Raw genomic sequence first — 23,485 nt, forward strand, 5'->3', positions numbered from 1 at the left:
AGGGAGAAGAGAAGAGAATGTTGTGTGGTGTATTTCATCAACAACTTAGGCCTCTATTTATAGAAGCTAAGTGTAACTTACAACCTTGACATTAATAGACTTTAATATACTTAATATCAGAAATCAAAACTGCTCATTTAATACATAAATCAAAACTGCTGATTTTGAATTTAAATAAAATGTAACAGCTTTTGTATTTAATCCACACATTAAATCAGTTTTAATGTTTTTAATTATGAATCTTTATTTATCAGTTACATGTTCAGATTCATTGAATCTGACTCAGCCCACTTACAAAGTGACCAAGCCCAACAGAGACAATAACCCAGCCCGACTGATAAATTAATTCTAATTAAAAAATTAAATCACAAATAAATATAATCCTCACTTTATTTATTTTCAATGTGGGACAAATGACACATTCTCCATTTCAAGCTTTTACAAGCTACTAGTTTCAACTCTATTTCTCTATGGATTTCATTAAGAAAAATTCTTAAAACCATACATGAAAGGTTAAGCCCACATATCATGGAACAACTTCCAATCATTAGATTTTAGGGTTATTATCAAGAACATAATAAAACTATGATCTAAAAATCCAATTTTTCTAACAGATGGATCATATATCATGGAAGTAGCCACCTTGAAAGTGGATAGTATATATATCTAGCCAAAGATAATAAATGAAGGCGCTTATTCGGAGACACATCATATATATTTATGTACTTGATTTTTGGGGAAATTTTTACTTTTGGAAGGGGCCTAATCTAGAAGACTTTAAGCTTGATCGCACAACTTCCTTGTCAACACATGGTGAGTTTATTCCCTTTAGCATGTCCATGTGATTACATTGCATGCTCATGCTGCCGCCCTATTGCTTGCCTATGCAGTCATCCACACTCTTGTCACGTATATCTACTATTAGGTTTTGTCTATTTGGCATGATCAATCACACCAATTAACTCCATGCTCACGCAACCTTACAAGAAGCGTCTGCCATATTTTTCCATTTTAGCATGAGCATGCCAATATTAAGCATGGTCATACAAGCTTCACATTATTGTCTTCACGCACACTTAGGTTTCAGGACTGTAGCGCTTTGTTTATTACGGGCCCAATTGCTTACCAGCCCATTTACCTGTTCCTTAATGTTTGCCGTGTAAAAAAAAATTCATGACTATCCCGCTCTATTTCTTATGGGCCCAATTACTTACCAGGACATTTATTCGTTCCTTCATATTTGCTGTGTAAAAAAATAATTGTACTGCTGTTGCATGAGCTCCAACTCCTGATCTTGTAGAGATCAAACATTTTCAAGTTGACTAAACAACCAGATGAGCTGATTCATATTTGTTCAATAATATGATCTTAATTATTATCTAAGGAAATTGAGCCTCAAGTTTGGTTCAATGGAGGGGGCAATTTTTTTTTCTCTTTTTTAAGGATGCACCTCATGCAAATGCAAGGGGAGTATTCTTAACTGTCTTTTGTATAATATTATTTTTTTCTAATTATAATTAGATATCATATTCATTGGGGATAATGAACCATTCAAGTGTGGGGATGTGTCCTTAATATTAATAAATTTAAAAATAAAAAATAAAAAATTGTAATCTTGTAAAATAGTTAAAACATGCCATGTTCGACTAAATTGTTGCATATTTATTAATTAATTCATATACATTGTATCAAATCATATAGTTGTATAATATATTAGTTGTATAGCATTGCGTAACATAGCATGATCTCAGATTAGTAGTAGTTCAAGTCAGTGGCCTATGATAATTTTATGTGTAGTTTGTGTGTAATTAAGTCTTGCTATGACCACTTTATATTACACTAGATAGTGCACTAGAGCGGAATTTATTTTCCTATACAATCTTTTTACGCTCTTGAACTGAGACTTAGATATCCTTATCTCTTGAGGGGTAGCCGTTTGTTGATAATTAGGATTTTGACTATTCATGTTTTAGCTTAGCACATAAATGCTTAACTTTGGGGGAAGTTGTGGGATGTAAATGTCTTTAAAAAACATAGAATCAATAAAGTGCGCGTCAAAAAAGTGGTATAATTGACTAGGTTGGGCTCATTAATACTCGAGTATTTAAGTCTGAGGGGACTTTGTGCCTTTAACCTAGAGCCTTTTATGGTTTGGGATTGCTGACCCAACACTCGCTACATGGGTATTAGAGCATAAATCTTAAGGGATCTCGACCATTGCACAGTTAAAATAAACCACTTATATACATATACGTGTATAATTTGATTGGCAAAGTCTGAGAGTGGTCGTAACTCACTTACCATGAGAAGCCACCCGATCTTAAACTTAGCTTGTGAAGTCTTATGGTGGTCATTACTCACTTACCCTAAGGAGTTTCCTGACCTTAGACCAAGCATTTTAAAAAATCATGTGTGTATATATTTATAGTATTGTAGCAATAAAATAAAACATAAAAATTCATGGTTAAACTTGAACGATGATTGGTTCTAAGTAACAAAGTGCTTAAGATCTATTCTAGTGATCAACTTGGGAGCTATTAACTCACGTTGCTTGTCATGTTAAAACTTGTGTTTCTTTGCTCTTAGTTTAGTAGAGAGCATTTTGTGAATATAAGAACACTCGCACACTCCGCACACTCCGCACTTGTGTTTACTATATGTGGTAATATTTTAGTGTGAGCTGGATGTGTTTAACTTGTTGCATATTCTGGAGGTTATTGCTCACTTGGTGTATACGATTATGTTTGAGATCCTTTGTAATCATTTAGTATCATTCATCTACATAGTTTTAGTCCTCCATTTCTTGAGGACGATTGTATCATATGCATTATTATTTCATGAGTTAGATATACTTTATGGGTTTATCTTCTATAAACCCTCACGAGACTCAGCTTGTCCTACTAAGGCTGCCTATGGGTTAACGACTTGTTGCATATGCTCAATACAATTGTGTCACTTACGAAAGTGGAGTTAGTTAGTTAAAAATAATTTTATTTTTCTTCTTTGCCAGAGGACGTGCAAAATGCTAAGCGTGTGTCAGATATTTGATAGGATATATTTGTGTATACTCTAGATGATTTTTATTTCCATATTATTTATATTTTGCATTTAATTGGATTTTTTGTTAATTAAATTTTAATTTTTTATTGTATAAAGCAAGAAATTCTAAATTGAAAAGGATTGAAGCTAAAATAGAAGAAAATTCGGATTTATTGGGTTATACGCGCAAGACATATTGTTTGGGTCGTATCTTGAGTTCTACTTATCATATTTGAGAGATTCAACTGCCCATGTGAAATAATGATTCTCTTTCATTATAGACATGCACATATATCAAATTTCACTTTGAACATTCCAGGATCAGATGAAAAAAGCCAACTACGAATTTGACTTTGAGAAACCTTTTCGGTTTGGTAAATATGTGTTAATTCCAAGAAATAATAAAAAAAAGACTTTATATTAAATGATTATTATTAAAGATTGAATATAGGTATTCATAGCCATCAAGATGAGAATCCAAGAAGAGAAGAAGGAGGACATTATGCTTGGAGATTTCACCGATAACAACATAGGGATAATCTTCATTCTCTACACTCTGTATTGTTTTCTAATGATCTTCTCATGAACCTTTTAAATTTTATTATGAATATGGTTGGCAAGATTATTATTATTATTATTAGATGGCTATTTTGAAGCTCTAAACTTTATGATAATTATACAATTTTGATATTTTAAGATGTGTTCTTGGTTGTGCCTGTTAGTGTATACTGAAAATATTTATTTGAAGTATGTACATTTATTTCTGGCCAGTTTATTTGAGAATCATTTGAATGTTTACATGTTGTCTAATATTATATATTATGAACAATCTAGTATCAAATGAGATACAGAATATTAGATTGTTAAATACGGTTATATATATAATTCACATCACAAGTGGTGTTGGACAATCCACTGGTATGGTTGTAGTATATTTAGATTAGTTTATATTGACTAATAAATAATACTTGTATACTTTGTGTATATTGAACAAGATCAAATTTAGAATTGTTCCCTTAATACTGATTAAGAAGGAGAACTAAGATTCTATGTTATTATTAATTCTTAGGTTCTTAATCCGGAAATAGTAATTGACACGTGTATATTATTTACATGCTTTGATTTATATATGAAATAATTCTTTTGAATTATATCATTATATTTTGGGTGATGGAATTATATACATGGTGGATATTATTTATTGAAGGAATCCATGTCCTGATAATATTCGGGTTAATGATGTCCCCTTGAAAGCTCAAAAAGATTTAATTATGTGAAACCCTACAGGTGGAATTTATTCTGGCATAATTAAATAAAGGTTGAGTGGATGATCAAGGATAAAAGATATTAATTAAATAAATTATCAGTAATTTATTTAATTAATGTACATGATATTTTAAACATGGGGAATTTAATAAGCAAATAATATTGGAACCGAATTAATTAAATTACGGTATTAGAAAAGGTAGTGCAAATATTAATTCTTTAGTGGATTGAATTAATATTTAATTACATTGGGCTAGAGGCTCAAGATGTAATTAGAAGGCCCCACCTAATTATCCATGGTCCCTATTGTAGCCTATATATTCTTATTCTCTTCGTGCGTGGGATTGTGTGAAAACATATTGTAGCCACCAAGGAGCAAGAAGAGAGGATAACTTGAGAAGACGGAGGTCACACTTCGCTCAAGGGAATTTGGGAATACAATAGAAGAGCGTGGAATCTACCATTAACAAGGTAATCCTCTTTTCGTAATCTTTATCGTAAAACGTAAGTAACACCTAAGCCCGTGGATAGAAGGCTTTTGGGAATACAATAGAAGAGCATAGATTTTGCTCTGTCCTGCATGAATGTGCTTATAACTAGTAAAAAACAAATTGGTGTTAGTTGTGTAATATTAAATTAAAGGATGAATGTGCTTAAAGGATGTATGTGCTTATGGTAAACAAATGTTAGTAAATTTTTGTAGAAAAAGATGAAGGAGGAGGTTAAGGAAGGAAAGCTTAAAGTTGAAGATACTAATGATGTGTTAACAATGGCGCTCGGTAAGCCTGAGCACGGAGGCAAGTACGTGGTCAGGGAATTCATGTGAAGCAGTCGGTTTATTTTGATCTTCCGAGGGAAAAAAAAAGCGGGACAGTGGAAGAAAGGGTACGTGAGGCAATTCAAAAGTACATGGCAGAGGAGACTCCAAAATTATTAAAGAGAGAGATGCATTTTGGGCTGCTAAATTTGAAAAATACAATGCACATTAATCGAAAAATGGTGTACAACATGATGGTAGTCCGAAACCAAATTCCCAGCAGGCAAGCTGTCCTCTAAGGGTGGGGGTTGATGTGGATGTGGATGTGGATGTAGGTGTTCATAAAAAATGTGACATTGATAGATAATTTGTTTATGGATTTAGCGGTGGAGCTTGAGGATAATAAAAAGGTGGCTGGGTGAGGATGATAGTGGAAGGGGCTGTTGAGGAAATGAAAGTGGATTCTTCGGGTAGTTCTGTATGCCGATTGGCTGTTGGATCGTTGAGCAACATTGTTGTTTGTGCAACAATTGATGAAGTACCGCGTTCCCGAAGGCACATGAGAAGACTATCCATGAAGTAAGTCTTGGAGAAAAGAATGCAAGGGTGTCCTATCACTAAAGTCATTCAAGGAGATGCTAAGATTCCCTTCCCTATTGGGGATGAAATTTTGACTGTTCAAGAAGCCATGGGAACTTTTATTGCATGGCCGAGAAACATGATAATTGTAGGAAATAATAGCAGTACCTTCTCATGTTTTTGGCCACCAAGGTCAGAATGCTTTTTTAGTATGGTTAATATATGTACTATGTGTTTGTTTAGTCTGTTTTTTTAATTATTTTTATTTGCAATTGTTTTAGAAAAACCAAGAAAGCCCATGCTAAGAAAATGAAGAAGATGTATAAAGTAATTGAAGATGTTGAACCAGAGCTTGTTGTTCAATTGGTTCAATTATCCTTCTGCAATGAAACGTTTGTGGACATGGGCAAAGGAAGCCTTGAGTGGTGGCCGAACAATTTCTTTTGAGCTAAGCAAAGAAGCATTTGGCTTTACAAGAAGCAAATCATGTTCTTATCTGAAATACATGCAGTGTGCTCTGGTGGTGAAATGGCCGGCTCTGTCATTTTGCCTTTTTTATTCAGTAAGCTTTTCATTCAAAGTTTTTTTTTCGAAGTAGTATAGCCTTGGATAAATATGACAATCTTTACTAAGGACTTCTTAATTTAATTTGTAGCTTCTTGAATGAATATGTGAAGAAGCATAAGATGGTCAACATGATTAGCTTTGTAGATCCGGGCACAATCGGTGCCATTGGATGTGGCAGTGCAGTGTAGAGGTCGCGTGAATTGTGTACAAGATTTAAAGATTCTAGGAAAGGGCAAACATTTCTCCTGCCGTACAATGATATGTAAGTATTTTTACTATCCCAAGCTATTAAGCTGTTAAGCCTTGCCATTTTTTTATTAATTTTTTTTAAGAATTAGCTTTTATTTTTAAGGAATGGATTCAATTGTATAGTTAAACTCGATTATATTTGTTGTTGAATTTATAATTAATTGCATTGGTTCAGTATAAACGTAATCAAATACCTTGACAGTTTTAAAGTTAATATAAAAGTAATCACATGCCTTACAGTATTTAATTGATTTTGTTACTAGATGTTAGGTTTGTTTCTAAGGACGGGGGAAATTGTATAGTTCAACCTCATAATATTTGAACTTCAAATTTGATGATAATTGTATAGGTTCAGTTTTAAAGTTGATTTATTTACCGGAATTTAAATTTTATGAGTACGAGCCTTCAATTTTTGAGTTATACCTGATCATGTTATTTACAGTAAATTACACTCTACTAGTATCACATTTTGGATTATTTTTCACAAATAGTGAGTTTAAATAATTTTAGGTTGATTTTAATTCAATAGAAATGTAATTTTTTTGATGATATTTTAGTTGTTTGGTTGAGAAAAAAGCATCAAATTTAGGCTTTACTATTTAACAAGCACCTCTATTTATTTTTCGTAGCAACCACTGGACCTTGACAGTTGTCAATCTAGACGCAGAGGTAGTCTACTATATGGACCCTCTTAAACGCCGAATTGCAAATGGAGAATGGGTGGAAGTTGTCGACAAGTAAGAGTTCACGTTATAAAATTTGATTATTAAGTCTTGACTTATAAATCTTGTCCGACCATATTTTGTAGTGGTTATTTTATGTTTTGATATATCTCGTTTTGGTTGCAGTGCCATTAAAATGTACAAGGAGGATTTGAGAAAGGTTCTGAAGAAGAAAGTATTGTGGGAGAACATGGCGGTATTTATTTATTTTTGTGATCATATATTAATTATGTTATTAAAGGAGACTGGATATTTTAAATGAATTTTGTTTGAATATTTTAGGGAGTTCCAGTGCAGACCGGGAACAAGGATTGTGGCCTGTTTGTGATGCGATATATGATGGAAATCATTCATGATAAGGAGCTGGACTTTGCTAATAAGGTGACAATTGACTATCTGTGGGCCTTTTCATCCACTTTGTATTTACTCTTATAAGGGCAGAACATGTTACTTATACAAATTTTGGATGATTTTTCAGTGGTTGCGTAGATCAAACCTGGTTTACACTGAGGATGACATCAACGAGATGGGTTGAGTTTGCAAAATATTTTATGAAACATTGTGCAAGCTAGGTCCTCGCCTTTCTTTTCTTTTGAACTTATCGTAAACTGGATGTTTTATGTATGTAGTTGGTGATAAGTAGACTCGTTTGAACTTATCGTATGTTGACAAGTAGACTCGTTTGAACTTATCAAATGTTGAAAAGTAGACTCGTTTGAACTTATCGTAAAGTGGATGTTTTATGTATGTAGTTGGTGATAAGTAGACTTGCGATAATGTATTTTGTGTTCGGTGGATTGCTGATAGTTTGGTAGGTAGATCTGGTTGTTTTGGATTGTTGAACGGATGGATTATGGTATGGTATGGATTATGGTATGGTAGTGAATTGGTTTTGTTTTGGGCGGGGGCCTAGATTATGGTATGATTTTGTTTGGATTATGGTATTTTTATTTTGGCAGGGCCTATTTTTTGTGGTTTTTTATGCAACTAGTTTTAATTAAATATGAAATTAATATGCAAAATGTATATACCTAATAAGATAATGGTTTTTTTAAATCAAAAGTAAGCATTATATCATTTTCGGACAACGGTTACCTCAAGTACATAATTTTGTCAAAATATAAGTCATTGTCTAAACAACAATTCAATAACACCAGTTAGTTATTAACTGTTGTTTGAACTATGAAGACATGACTTAGAACACAATATAAAAAGAATTGGTTTAAAAGGTTTTACACAATTGTTACTTTAAACAACCATTGCTTGAATAATAAGGAATTAGTTTTGAACTATTTCTTGCCATTGACTCCCTGTTGTCTATTACTTAGTAAACTGTCGTGTTACAAATGTTTCTTCAATGGTTCCCGAAAAGTAACCCGTTATCTCTTTTGCATTATAACACCACCCTAAAATTGTTGTCTAAAAGATACTTATATTACTACCTCTGAAAATAATTGTTGTTGTTCTTTTATATAAATAATAGATGTATAAAATAACTGTTGTTTGAAAAAGATATTTAAAATTGGAAAGAAAATTTAGAACTTTCTCTTGACGTAAATAAACTGTTGTTTATTACTAAGAAAACTGTCATGTTAAAAATGTTCCAACAATAGTTTTTCTAAAACAACCGTTGTGTCATCCAGATTGTAACCAGTGTTAAACATTGTTGTTGAATCTCCCTTATTACAACTGTATTAACGACTGTTGTCCAACCTTCGATCATACGAGTGTTGGATACACAACGGAAAAACTACCTTTCAGACAACGAAAAAAATAGTTGTATGATTGCAAAAATGTTGTAGTGTAGTCAGCATCCTTTACGGTTCCCGGGTTGATTGTTGTCTCTATTGGGATGGATTTTGGCGGGGGGCATGGGTCGCCATGGTCCCCTCAATGTTCCAATTATATATATATATATATATATATATATTAGATAGTTTTGATGGTCCCCCTCCCGGTTCCGTCCCTGTAGCTACACTGGTGGAAGCCGCCGCCTGTAGGTTGGGCAATCCATCTTTATATCCATCCACTTAAGTAAGCAATGTGAATGGAAGACATGTTCACATGGCGTCACCAGCACATATAGGTTCGGACAACGTTAGTTACACAGGGAGTGGCTAGCTACCTTTTACCCTTAAACATTTTTAATTAGTTTTACATAGCCTTAAACTTCAAGCTGAAAGCTGTCCAAAAGTACCATGCAAAAATCTGGATGTTGAGTGAAATCAATGGCAGTCATGCAGATGACGCGGTCACTGGCCCGGTTTATATCCTGATCCAACCTTTTATGGTAATTATATTTTATTGGAAACATCTGCATGAGGATCTATGAAAGAAAAAGATCAAAGTTAGGATATGATTTTCATAATTTGAGGAAAAAATTACGAAGCCATGGTTTACAGAAGACAAAAGTTGCAAGCAGCAATGAAAAAAGCATTATACAGACAAGACACAAGAATAAAGCAACTGATCTTTCCTAGAAACTACTATTTATAATGATCAAGTGAACCAGCAATATACAGGGATTAGAATATTCAGCAACTAAATTAAGTTAGAATATTGGTTGGCACTTTCTTTACAACAATATGCAGGGACTAGGCATTCTCTACCTTGATTTTATATATAATAACAGGGAAGAGTTACATAAACTAATTAACAAAATAGAAAACGGTTGCACGAATATATGGTGAAAAGTTACATCAAACCTGCCAAAAAAATGAAGAATCGACATCCAAGATAGTGCTGCAGAAGAAGAATGTTTGCTTGCAACCCAGCAAAACCCACCAAATAGATGCACCAACTCCTGTCAGGCTTAATGTGCATGAAGTTGCGGGGACATCCAAAGATATATAAAGGAATTACAAGCCGAGTTACACTCATTCCAATAATGTAACTAGGCTGTAGTGGCTTTCTTGGGTCACGAAAAACATTTGTGGCACTCTGAGGTATCCAGTAGGAGTGCACAACCAGAGTAATAACTGGAAGGAATTTAGGGAACTCGTACGTGATCAGAATACCTCCCAGAAGGATACCACCTGAAAACGTAAACCATAAAGATGTGTGAGTGTGAAGTAGCACTACTTCCCTACTAAGAATAAATATCCATAACTTTTAGGTTAATATAATTGATACTAATGCTAATAAGTTGAAACATTTATTCCACAAAAAAGTTATACGCCATCAAATATTTTTATCAGATATCTTATTTTACAAGTACACAAATGCTTTTCTTTCAAATGCAGAAGAAGAGGATAGCTTAGGATTGCAACTGTTCTGGAGCAGAACTGGCAACTGTATATATCCTCTCAAAAGATTCATGATTATGTTTTCTGGTATACTATTATCTTCTGTTACTAGAATGAACCTTACATATACTGCCAAACACTATAACAGCACAACGTTGCACAAGCTCATGCAATAAAATGATCATAATCTTAGCATTTCATGTAGGATTGTCAGAATAGGTAATCCAAGTAACAAAGATACATGTTAAATTGGGGAAGCAATTTAAAATTTAAAATTAAAAAAAGGTATCTTCCTATACAGAGTGGCCCGAGATTCAGGTATAACTGCATTCATAGTGATAAATGTTCAATGTGAATCTCAAGTTATGAATTTCAAAGGTATGCATACAGGACAAAAATTCATTACAAACAGCTAAGCAAAAGTTTTACTCACAGAAATAAATATAAAGAACTGAAAGTTCACGCCTCGCTTCCACACTCTGTATGTAATTTGTAGGCCTATTTGCCTTCCATATATGGAGAAAAAATCTCAACTCACAAAAAGAGAAGATAACAAACTTGAAGAATGCGGCAGTGGAAAATGCGTTATACAATTGTTCTGCATACATGAAGAAGTGATGATTATGGAGAACACAAGTAGTGAGAAATAGTTTTTTAAAGTAATAAAATTTGGTCAATGCCAAAGACAGAGAATAAGTTTTATTCTAATTACCAACTGTGATTCCTGCAGTCAAATGTAAAAGACAAAGGTATGCATCCATGACAGCCTGTTGTCCAATTGTGAAACTTGAAACTTTGACAGCTCCCTGACAGTAGGATGGAATATCCGTCAGCTAGTATATAAAAAAACTGCAGATATCCATAAAATAAGAACGGTACAAGTGTCTTAAAACAACAAAACTGCAGTAGCTGATCACTGGCACAAATTGAGAATCCTACAGAAGCAACATATAGGATCGAGATGGAACCCTTACAGATTGCGTGTTGCTATGTTTCCTTTGCTGAATTAACAGGAGAACTTGAAGGATAGAGATCTAATATATGGCAGACGGTTAAGGAGAATCAACCATTCTCAATCTATCAATACATAATGTTTGATCAAGTAATGTTAGAGAAGGATACAAAAGTGACCATCAGGTTATAATTAAATGCTTTGTCAAAAAACATCTCAGTGTTTACAGAAGTTGCATTCAATTGCATGGGCGGCAGACAATCTCCATTGTCATCCATCAAAAATCTTACCATTGCAGCTTCATCTAAACAAAGTAAAAGCACATGATAAAATGAATAACACTTTAGGCCACTACACCCAGCCGGAAATTATTTTCACACAAATTTTGAGCAATTGTGCCATTAAAAAGATTTTTTTTATAAATTGCAAAATTTTTAGGATCCTAAATATAACTTACCATTGGGGCACAGTGCAATGGAAGACATAATACTTTGCATTATTTATATTATAATTTCTGAAACTGAAAAAGTAAATAACATTGAGAGTTTACGCTCCATGGAAAAGGACGTACTACTTTGCATGGACGGGACACGTGATATCCGAGCCCTTACTGTGATGTTACAATGTTTCTCTATGTCGATCACAGGTGCTACAACAAAAATGAATAAGTTAGTAATTAGTATGGACTCTAGCCAATACAGAGTTAGAAAAAAAATTACAAATAATGAAGTAGATATCACACAGAGTTTTCTGTTCCAAATCTTGACCCATTGAAAATCTTGAAAATCCTGGGATGTGAGAAGTCCAAACTGTTTCAAGGCATAGCACGTCATGTAAGTTAAAAAAATTTCAAACTCCAGTCGAACACCCCCCCCTCCGAACAGGCACCAAAGTCTTGTTGATCCTCAAGAAAGGGTAACAATGAGTAATTGATGTCCCGAAGTTGCTAGATCTCATTGATATAGTCCCAAGTTCTACAGCTTATCACGGTCCTGCTGCTGCATATGATATGCCAGTGTGCCACAAGTAACAGGGTAAATTACGTGAGAAGGAACCATACAATGGCAAATAACATTACTATTAATTTGTGATAACAATTACTGATATGAGATACTTTAATCAACAATTTACTATCAAGTATCATATGGCCAAAACAACATTCAATTCAAATTGTTATGATAATTACCGAGTAATGTGGATTGGAGATATTGTAATCATCTTTGTATCCAGATTCTCTAGATTTTTCTCTGCAGTATAATTATACATATATCAGTATTGAACACACTATAAGATTTAAAACTGGAGTCACGGGTGCAAATCATATCAGTACGTGTAGGCTACTGCTCGAAGTAGTCGTAAGGGCCATATATAATCCCCTTTTATTTTGATTGTTGCACCCCACACTTTATGTTCATCTTCAAACACCTATAGAATATAACCATCCCCTGCCAATGGCAAAATGGAAACTAAAAATGAGTTCTTTTTAAGGAGAAAAATGACAAAAACGAGCCACATCAAGATTAAATCAACAATAGCATAATGCAAACATCCTAGTTAGGCTAAATATGCAAGATGATGATGTAAACTGAAGTAAACAAGTATGTTGCCTACCCCATAGAAGAAAACTATAAAAAATTAAACAGTTACAGATGAAATCACTAGGCAAAAACTTCGGCCACAAAAATCAAGCCAGGGAATAAGGACGAATCTCATTTTTTACCAAATCAATCAGACAGTTGTTACTCCTCAGTCAGTTGGTATCCCCTAAATGAAAAGGTTTTATCACAGATAGAGGGAGAACGAATAATAGAATTACTTTTGATTGGTCGTCCCTTGATAAGATTCTGCATTTCAAAAATGTTCAAAAATACCCATAATATTTAGTGCCAAAGCCTTTCAACATGGAAGAGCCATAAAATCATAACAAGAAAAGCTTGACATCTAATCCAGTAAACAAAACACATAAAGTTTGTCAAACTGAATCACAAGGTATAGGAATTGATGCAGGCTTTTATGAAAACTCAACATAAAGGGCCAAACAGTGGAGCAGTAATTAATAGTGATCAGAAAATAAGAAGAAAAAAGGAGAGGCTCTTATATTTTCACTTAACAGGTGAGGCCCAAGTAAGGATCTAAATTTTCTAACTTAAAGAACCTAAAGTTTTGTGCATATATTCAAATCATAGTAGTCCTCGGTTCTGCCTTCCAATCAGCAGAAACCAATCCACTAGGCGATCTAGCCAATTCAAAGCAACGTAGATCTGTTGAAGATTTTTAGAAGTAACATTCCTTGTTGAAAGTGGTTGCTTGGTTTGCAAAGGTCAATAAGTCTGCTTCTCTATGGCAGATTCCTCCTAAAGGTTAAGAATGGAGTCATGGACGTTGAAATGCAAACCATCTCTATCTTGTAACACCATAAACCTGGCTTGATCTTGTAAAGAGAAACAACATGCTATTAACGGGGATCTCATATCAACCCCTTTTTGTTAAGACTAATTTTTATAGTCTGAAAGTTGACATTTTTCATTCTCACAATTCAAATAACTTAACTACTGATAATACTTATTCAAGTGAATAGCATTCCAAGCATTTTTTATGGGTGTACCATCGAGCATAGACAGTCGGTAGGTTCCTAGCACGACGAGCCCTGTTACTTATTAAGATCCTTCCCATGGGGTTTTGAACTTTCTCGTGATGGTGGGTTGTGAAGCCGCCGACTCTCGAAGGACTAGATCCCCAACCAAAAACTATTTAACCTTTACTTTCTTGTTGAAATAAGCTGTTGTACGCACTTGCTGTTGGAGTACTCTCTTCGATGGCTCGTCCCTAACTTCTTCCATAAGAACATTATGAAGTTGGAATCCTTCTCGTGAGGCTTCAACATCAAAATACTCGACCCTTGATGAGTTAAGAAACACTTTGACGGGTAAAATTGCTTCCAAGCCAAAAGCCATCTTAAAAGGGGATATGTCCGTCGCACTTCTAGGGGTCGTTCTTTAAGACCAGGGCATATTCGGCAACTCATAGATTTCTTAAATCCTTGTTAGATTATGCGTTAGACACTTCAACTTGTCTGTTAGCCTGGGGTTATGCCACCGAGGATTTGATGTGTTTTAATCTTAAGTTGTCAAAGTGTTTTGGTGAACTTTTCTCCTTCAAATTGAGTTTCATTGTCAGTTACCACAATTCTTGAGACCCCAAACCTGAATATAATGAACTCCATTAGAAACTCGATCATCTCCTTCTCTCGGATTTTGGCTAATGGTCTTGCCTCAATCCATTTTTGTTACGTAGTCAACAGCCACTAAGATGTTTTGTGCCTGGTTTTTGGACTTCGGGAAGGGACCCACGATGTCTATACCCCATTGGTAGAAGAGACATGGGTTGACAATCTGGATCATTTCCACCGAGGGCTGATGAGATACCGCTCCATATATCTGACATGATTTACATTTTCGCAAGAAATCCTCACAGTCACTTCGCATTATGGGCCAAAATAAACCCTGCCTCATTATTTTAAGGGCTAAATTCTTTCCACCCAAATGATCCCCGCAAATTCCTGTATGGACTTTGATTATCGAGGTGTGAGACTCTTCTGGTCCCAAGCATCGGAGTAGTGGCTCCACGAGCCCTCGTCGATATAATTTGTTTTCTAGCACATAATAGTTATTTGCCTTGTATGAAATGGCTCTGGCTTCACCCTTATCTTGTGGCAATTTATTCTGCAAGATGTACTTCAAAATAGGTTGACGCCAATCTGTAACAGAGGAGATTTCATTAACCTTCAGCATGTCGACGTATGGAGTATCCATATCAATAGAGGAAGCATTTCTTTCTTCGACATAAATTGCCTCTGATGTTGCAAGCGACGGATGATGCTAATTTAGACAAGGCGTCAGCCCATTGGTTGTCTTCCCTGCAAATGTTCTTGATTGTCCATGACGAAACTTTCCCCAGCAGAGACATGGCTAGATTCAAATATGTCGACATTCGAACATCATGTGCCTTAAACTCGCCTTGTAGTTGTTTGGTGACAAGCTGGGAATCACCAAATATTTCTAAAACTTTCACTTCTAGCTCAATCGCTAGGCGTATTCCTGCTAACAATGCTTCCTATTCAGCTACATCGTTTGTTATCGGGAATGAGAATTTCAAAGTTTGTTGTATTTTGAAGCCCTCTGGACTGATCAAGATCACACCTGTACCCCCTGATTATGTTGTTGAAGATCCGTCGACATAAAGAGTATAGGCATCTGTGGGAACATCGTTTCTTCAGTTGTAGATGTGTCAAAATTGCATTCTACAACAAAGACTGATAGGATTTGGGATTTCATTGCACTATGGGATAGGTACTCGATGTGAAACTGGCTAAGTTCGACCATCCAAGCAGCGAGACGCCCTGTCATATCTGCTCTGTGCAAGATGCGCTTCAGGGGTTGATTAGTCATGACTTTAATAGGACGCCTTTAAAAGTAGTGACGGAGCTTCCTGCTTGTTATGGCGAGAGCATAAACTAGTTTCTCCACATGTGGGTAGCGAGTTTCTGCATCTTTCAGAGTATGGCTAACATAGTAAACTAGGGCTTCACATCCCTCGACATCTTTGACTAGAACGGAGGCTACCGACCCATCAGAGGCTGAGATGTACACTTCCAAAGCTTCACGAGACAATGCTCTTGCTAAAATTGGTGGGCTTGTCAGGAAATTTTTCAATACTTCAAAGCTTTCTTTACATTGATCATCCCACATCAACTTCTTATTCTTTGAAGCCTCTTTGATAACCTTAAAAAATGGACAACATTTTTAGAGGCTTGTGGTATGAAACGACGAAGGGCCGCTATCCATCTAGTGAGGCGTTGCACCTCTTTAATGGTCGAAGGCTCCTTCATTTCAAATATAGCTATTATTTGGGAGGGGTCAGCCTCAATCCCTTGTTGGGAGAAAAGAAATCCCAACAATTTTCCAGATGTTAGATCAAAAGAACATTTTAACGGATTTAATCACATTATTACGATGAACATTCTCAAAGGTTTCTCGAAGGTCTAGGGTATGACCGCTTAAAAATTTGACTTTGTTATCATATCGTCGACATACACCTCGGGGTTTCGACCCAACTGATTTTTAAATATTTCATCCATCATATGCTGAAATGTCGCACCGACATTGATCAACCCAAAAAGCATGTTTCGATATTCGAAGACATCTCGATGTGTGATAAACGTCGTTTATTTCCCAATCTTGATCATCCATCCTGATTTTATTATAGCCTGAGAAAGCGTCCATGAAAGATAGCATTTCATGACCCGCCATTGCGTTTATAAGTTGATCTATATTTGGCAAAGGATAATAATCCTTAGGGCATGCTCTATTGAGGTCGGAGTAATCAACACACATTCTCCATTTTCCATTACTTTTCTTAACCAGGATAGCATTAGCAATTCATGTAGGAAATTTCACCGGTTCGATAAATCGTGCCACTAAAAGTCGATCAAGCTCTTCGTCGATAGCTCGACATTTTTTATCTAAGAAAGTCCGCCTCTTTTGTATGACAGGATTCTTTTGACGGTCGACATGTAGAGAGTGTCTTGCAACATCAGTTGGAATTCCAGACATGTCGGATGGTGACCATGCAAATATGTCCGAGAACTCCCGAAGCAACCTCGTTAATTCATCTTTTATTTGAGGATTTAAATCTTTTCCAATTTTAACCGATTTGCTGGGGGAATTTTCATCAATCGCAATCTCGATCGTTTCACCGACAGGTGAGAACGAGGGATCCCTTGTAATGTCGAAAATGCTACCGGCATCTATCTGAACGACTTCATTGACAGATTGAGTGTCATTATCTTGCTTCTTATGCACAACAGTAGTGAAGTAGCATTGTCTTGACACAGCTTGGTCGCCACACATCTCTCCCACTCCAAACTCAGTCGGGAATTTCATTTTTAAGTGAGGGATCGATGTAATGGCTTATAATGCCGAGATTGTCATTCTCCCTAGTATAGCATTGTGACTTGAGGTTGCACTTATTACGTGGAACTTAGCTATCTTCCATACTTGACAAGGCATCGTGCCGAAAAGCACCGACAGGTCAATTATCTCGACCACTTTCACCTCATTACATGTGAAGCCATAAAGAGGTGAATGGGTATTTTCTAGCTTTCTATCTCCTGTATCCATTCACGGTAAAGCATGATGATAGAGGATGTCGACAGAACTACCGTTATCGACAAGGATCTTTTTTACTATGTTAGTGTTGATTTTGGCGGTGATAACCAGCGCATCTTGATGGCCTCGTATGATATTTGGGGCATAGCTCTAATCCAGAAGGATATGACGAGAGATGGAAAAGGCTTGTATCTTTTGGGACACTTAGGATTAACATTACACACTTCTCGAGCGTACGACTTACGAGAGTTGTTTGACACGCCTCCGGCGGCGTAACCCCCAAAAATTATGTCGACTATTCTGTCATCTTGTCTCTAATGAGTTTGGCCTTGTCCTTCGATATAATGGACGAAATGGCCTTTTCTGATTTTGGATTGAATGTGATTGCTTAATTGGTAACACTGTTCTATAGTGTGTCCAGTATCTTCATGATAGTCGCAAACTATGAGTTTGGTAAACTCTTTATCTTTTCTGTCCCGGGCCTGCCATTTTTGGTCTGAGAAAGACCATCATTGATATTCATGACCCCTCGCGGTTCGATGTTCTTCCATTCTATTATCTCTTCTTGCTGCTGAACGTCGAGGGTATTTGGAATTATATCCTCGCGATCTCGGAGTCCGGGGACTATGAGCTCTTGACCTGTCATATTTGTAACTAGAGCGTCTCAAAGATCTTATACTACCCACTGCCTCTTGGAGTGTCATACGGTGTTCAAAAATTTGGAATGTTGCATGAAGGTGTTGAGGATGTTTTTCTATGAGTTCTTCTAGTAAAATGTCATGTCGGTTTCCATCAATGTCTGCTGCTAAATAATTCACCGCCAAAGGCTCCTCTAGGTCTGTTATCTCAGATATAGCTTGACGAAAGTGACCTAAATAGCTTCTCAGAGATTCGCTAGGCCGTTAACTCATCGTAATCAAAGATTCCGTAATTTTGCCCCCTTTATAGTTGCTTGAAAATCTTTTTTGAAATTTAATCTTCAACATAGTCCAAGAGTCAATTAACCTAGATGGGAGATTGTTGTACCAACGTAGGGTTGTGCCTTATAAGCATGTAGAGAAGAATTTGCAACGGGCGACTTTTGAGTGTTCGTAAAACACCATTCGACCGTCAAAGGTGTTAAGGAAACCCGATGGGTCAGAGGATCCATCAAATTGATCAAGTGCCAGAGTTTTTAAAGTCCTGTCTATTTTGCTTTCTCGATGCTTCGAGAGAGAGGGCTTTCCACCGGGGCTTCGAACCTCGATTGAGTGCGAACTAGATCTCGCAACTGGGCCATATCTTCCTGCATTTTTAAGAACTCCTCCTGTAAGATCGAGTCTTTTGACACCGACCCTTGCGAAGTTCCCCCTAAAGACACTGTCTTAGGATGTCGGGGTCTTGAATATATAGACTCAGTAGAAACCTCATCTTCATCATAATAGTAATCATCATCATCCTCCGAAAGCTTTACATAATCAAGTTCCTCATCACCACCTTCCTTAATCAACGCTTGTTTCAACTCTTACTGCAAATGTTGAATCTCTCTTATTTTTTCCAATTTCGCCTCTAGTCTTTGAGTTTCAGCTTCTAACATCTTGAGCTCTTCATATGAGCCTTCTACACCGTCTATCTCTTGTTCTCGTAACAGTTTCTTCTGCCGCAACTTTTGTAAATGCAACCTAGCATCACTGGAGAGCACCTGCTTCCCCTTTTCTGTTAAAATACGAGAGCGAGTATCCTTAATCATTTTCCTCTTGCGTTTGACTGGTTGTCTATGCGCCTGAGATCCTTCAGGTGGGGGGTTTTCCTCCACCGGAAGCAACATGTTCTGATTTTTGAACAGTTTGGATCTCTGTCGTGTTCCCACATTTCTCTAGATCTGTTTCTTCAATGATCATGTTGGAGTATCAAATTTAAGAGCTCCTTCTAGTATCAAATGATGACCCTAGTTTGAGCCATGTTTATATGAGGAACTATACTCTTTATTGATACTTATTTTTCCAACCTTTTACAAGTAGGGCAATTACACTATATTTATATGGAGTCTTTAATGGGTTTCCCCCTTACAATTGGGCTTCTATTGGGCATTTTATTACAAACATCTATTCTAAGGTTCTAATTTCCTATTCGAAGTCCTCCTCATTTCCTTGGCCCAACATTGTCCAAAAGTACCATGCAAAAATCTCGATGTTAAGTGAAATCAATGGCTGTCATGCAGATGACAAATTCACTGGCTCGGTTTATATCCCGATCCAACTTTTATCGTAATTATATTTTATTGGAAACATCTGCATGAGGATCTATGAAAGAAAAAGATTAAAGTTAGGATATGATTTTCATAATTTGATGAAAAAAATTACGAAGCCAAGGATTACATAGGACAAAAGTTGCAAGCAACAAAGAAAAAAAGCATTATACAGACATGACTCATGTATAAAGCAACTGATCTTTCTTGGAAACTGTTGTTTATAATGATCAAGTGAACCAGCAACTAAATTGACACAATACTACGCTCTAAAAAACATATCACGATTCCCGGCCTAAATGTTGGACAACATATTACAATTTACATTAAGGTTTTTTGAAAAACACAAGCAATTTAGAGTGATGTTTGATCACATCTATGTGAGAAATCCTAAGTATGAAATTGATTACAAATTTTAGATTTTCTTTCCTCATTTGTGCTATGTGATTTGTATTTTTAGTATATAATTATTTGATAACTACTTGGATTAAAAATATGAATAGTGTGTAGCCTTACTTGTAGACTGCAAATTTGTTGTATGGATGCATTAGAGGATATTTTACACATTAAATTGTAGGTAGGTAGCTAACTAATAGATGTGATGGAAGTTCATATACGATGCTGACCTTTTTATAAATAATTTTAATTCAAATAAAAAATTAAAATTTTACCTCCAAATAAATGTAGACCTCACTTCTTTTGAGAGCACTTTTTTCATTGTTTCCTGCAATATAAATATTTAATATTTTAAAATTAAAAAATGAAAATGATCCATGACTTCTGTTAAACCTTTTATATGTATCAATTTTTTTCTTAAGGAAAAAAATTCATGTTAACAATTTTAGGCTATATCTTAATAAAAAAATCTAAAATCGAACTTAATTTAATTTGATTTACCGTAATATAAATTAGTATAATTTTTATAAATAAACATAGATGTGTACATATATGCATGGTACACTTAATCATGGTTTGAATCACATATATCCGATCAGCTGGTTCCCCGCTGACCAGAAGATGACGGGGTAAGTCGATTCATATTAAAATCAAGATGGTTAGCATTTTATAATTATAACTAGTTATAATTGGGAAAAGTTGGAAAAATTTACCAATATAGGAAATTTTTTAATTGTATTATTCTTGTTTTTGATGATTTTATTGAGTTATAACTCAAAAGTAGTATATGATTAGAACAATTAAGTCAATTTTGGTATAATAGGAATGATAGGATAGCAAATATATTTAAAATTTTGAGATTATATTGTTCAATGATTTTATTGAGTTACAGTTCAAAAATAGTTAGAGTATTACAACAGTGATTTAAATTTTTTAAAATTTATTTGGAAAGAGACGTAGATGGGTAGAATTTTAAATAGGGAAGGATGGATGATGTGTAAAATGTCAAGGCTAGATATAGATAAGGGATGGATGTAAGGGTAGATATAGATATGGGATGGATGTAAGGGTAGATATAGATATGGGATGGATGATGTAAAGTAAGGGTAGATATAGATAAGGGATGGATGGATAACGCACAGGGTAGATATAGATAAATGATGGATGGATGATGCAAAGTGCTCACACGAGGACGTGGGAGCGACTTTCAGCACATAAACATAATCGAAAAAAAATTAACACAAAAATACTAAAATTCATGAAAAATACTTAATTCAGACGCTCATATTAATCTTAATAATTGATTGGAGTGGGTAATGAAAGATGCATGAATCTCAATACAATCCACTCACACAATTTTTCTCTCTTGCTATGTCCAATTAAGGTACCGATGGATGATGAAAAATGGTTTGATGAGGAAGATGTGGGATTTGAGCATATAAACACAAATAAATTGTTAAAAAACCTAAAATCTTATCTTCAAGGATTCATGAAAAAATTGTTAATTCAGAGGCTCAGAATCTTATGAGTTGATTGAAGTGGATACCGAAAGATCTACAGATCCGAACATATTCCACTTGCACAATTTATGTTTCTTTCTATATCCAAGCAATTGGTTGAGAATCGTCCAACAATCTACAACAAGAACGATTGACCATGAATTGTCCAACGATCTGGAACAAGAACGATTATACAAACGCGTGCTCTCTCAGTGTTTCTCTCACTTGTGGGCGGCTAAGTATTTCACAGTATATGATATGAGTAATATTATTTTGAGAAGGAAATACATTTTGTGTGTATATAAAGGGAAGAGGAAAATCATATTTCCCTAAAGTGTTCAATAAAATTACTATTCCAACCCTTTATATCATATTTACAATTTTGTAATTAATTTATATAATTTTATCTAGTTAAATGTGAAATAATGTTATATTCGTAACTAGTATTTTTACAAACCAGAAGAATTTATCAATTTAGTACAATATATTTAACCAACTTGAAAGGCATGAAGAAATTTAGAAAATGTAATATTTACTTTCTACTCTTTTTTGGATAACAACCTTGTAACTAATTTTTTGACATTAACTTAAACACGGTATATTAATATACATATTAAAAAAATTATGTTGAGTAATGAGAAGAACTCCCTTCATCCAGTTTTCCTTTTCATTAATCAGAATTCATATTTTATTCAATCAAACAAAAAAGGGTAATAATTGCGCTAATATAAAATTGAGACAATGATATTCACGCTCTATTTATCATAATTTTTGGATTGGACAAATCATTTAGGGATAAGAAAAAAATAGTAGAAATGGACAACAAGACTAAAATGGACGGAGTGTATATAACATTACAAAAAAAAGTATAGTTCGGTGTAACATGTAAAATGGTCTAATATATGAAATTTACCAAATTCGATTCTCTAAGACATTAGACTTCTTTTACTTAGATTATATTCAAGAATATCGAATATCCTAGAGTTATATCACTATCTTCAATGGAAGATCAAGAACATAGGTATTCTACATAGTACTCATATTAATATACGACGTTCTTTTGCTTTTTCCAAACTTTCTAATATTCTTTTAAATTGTAAGAACGATAACTACAATTTTATAAACTTGCACGAACTTTATGGAATCATGATTTAAAGAAAAGTCTACAGAACATAGGATTTCATGTTCAATTGTTAGGTTCAAATCACATATATTTGAGAGGTGAAGTTGTCTCTTGGTGAAGAAAAAAATGGTCAAAGGTAAAGAATAATGATTTTAAATTTGCCTTATTTAGTTTGAAAGAGTATCGACAAGACTTGTTTTTTATCCTAAATTTCTAACAACTATTGTGTTCCTCCCATGTTAAGTTGTTCACTCATGGGTGTAAATTTATTAATGTGTTCTATTATGTTAGAATTAGGTGTGTAGATCTATTAAAGTATTCTGTTGTTGGTTTATGAAGATGTTATTGGTATTTCATGTTCATCAAGGGCATGGGTGTAGATTGATCATCAAGGTACTCTGTTAACGAGAATGTCCTATTGTTGAGGCTCTTTAAGCATATATATTTCTATTTACTACTAAGAAGCAGGCACCCAAAAAATCTTCTAAAATATTCAAAATACTACCCTGCTACTCTAAACAAACAAAATAAAGATATGTTTACACAAAATCCGAACCACAAGATCAAAATCAAATCAACCGTAATCAGTAGGACTCTCTAGTTCTCTCACTAAGCAGGGATTTCTTTTGAAATTCCTACAATTTATAAGTATGTATTATATGAGTAAAATTCTATGAAGACCATGTTTTTCTTGGAG

The 23,485-nt window shown here is 34.9% G+C and overlaps 1 protein-coding gene across 1 annotated transcript; it reads right to left on the reverse strand.

Moving 5' to 3' along the window:
• Nucleotides 1-9,151: 9,151 nt before the first annotated feature.
• LOC141701376 (transmembrane E3 ubiquitin-protein ligase FLY1-like) lies at nt 9,152-11,861 on the reverse strand. Its single transcript, XM_074505040.1, has 8 exons — nt 11,834-11,861; nt 11,547-11,680; nt 11,399-11,458; nt 11,137-11,230; nt 10,858-11,022; nt 9,889-10,214; nt 9,379-9,505; nt 9,152-9,255 (listed from the first exon to the last, which is right to left on the reverse strand). The coding sequence occupies exons 1-8, from the start codon at nt 11,859-11,861 to the stop codon at nt 9,152-9,154; spliced, it is 1,038 nt and encodes a 345-aa protein (XP_074361141.1).
• Nucleotides 11,862-23,485: the final 11,624 nt, after the last annotated feature.

The sequence above is a fragment of the Apium graveolens genome, unplaced genomic scaffold, assembly GCF_009905375.1.
Source record: "Apium graveolens cultivar Ventura unplaced genomic scaffold, ASM990537v1 ctg3791, whole genome shotgun sequence".
In the NCBI taxonomy this organism is placed as follows: Eukaryota; Viridiplantae; Streptophyta; class Magnoliopsida; order Apiales; family Apiaceae; genus Apium; species Apium graveolens.

What these genes read in the sequence shown, in the direction of transcription:
- LOC141701376 (XM_074505040.1), bottom strand. Translation starts at nt 11,861, where the DNA reads ATGTCTTCCATTGCACTGTGCCCCAATG. An exon ending in AACATAGCAACACGCAATCT is followed by an intron (nt 11,231 to 11,398) that starts GTAAGGGTTCCA and finishes TCCTACTGTCAG; the next exon opens with GGAGCTGTCAAAGTTTCAAG. An exon ending in TCAACATCCAGATTTTTGCA is followed by an intron (nt 9,256 to 9,378) that starts TGGTACTTTTGG and finishes ACCTATATGTGC; the next exon opens with TGGTGACGCCATGTGAACAT.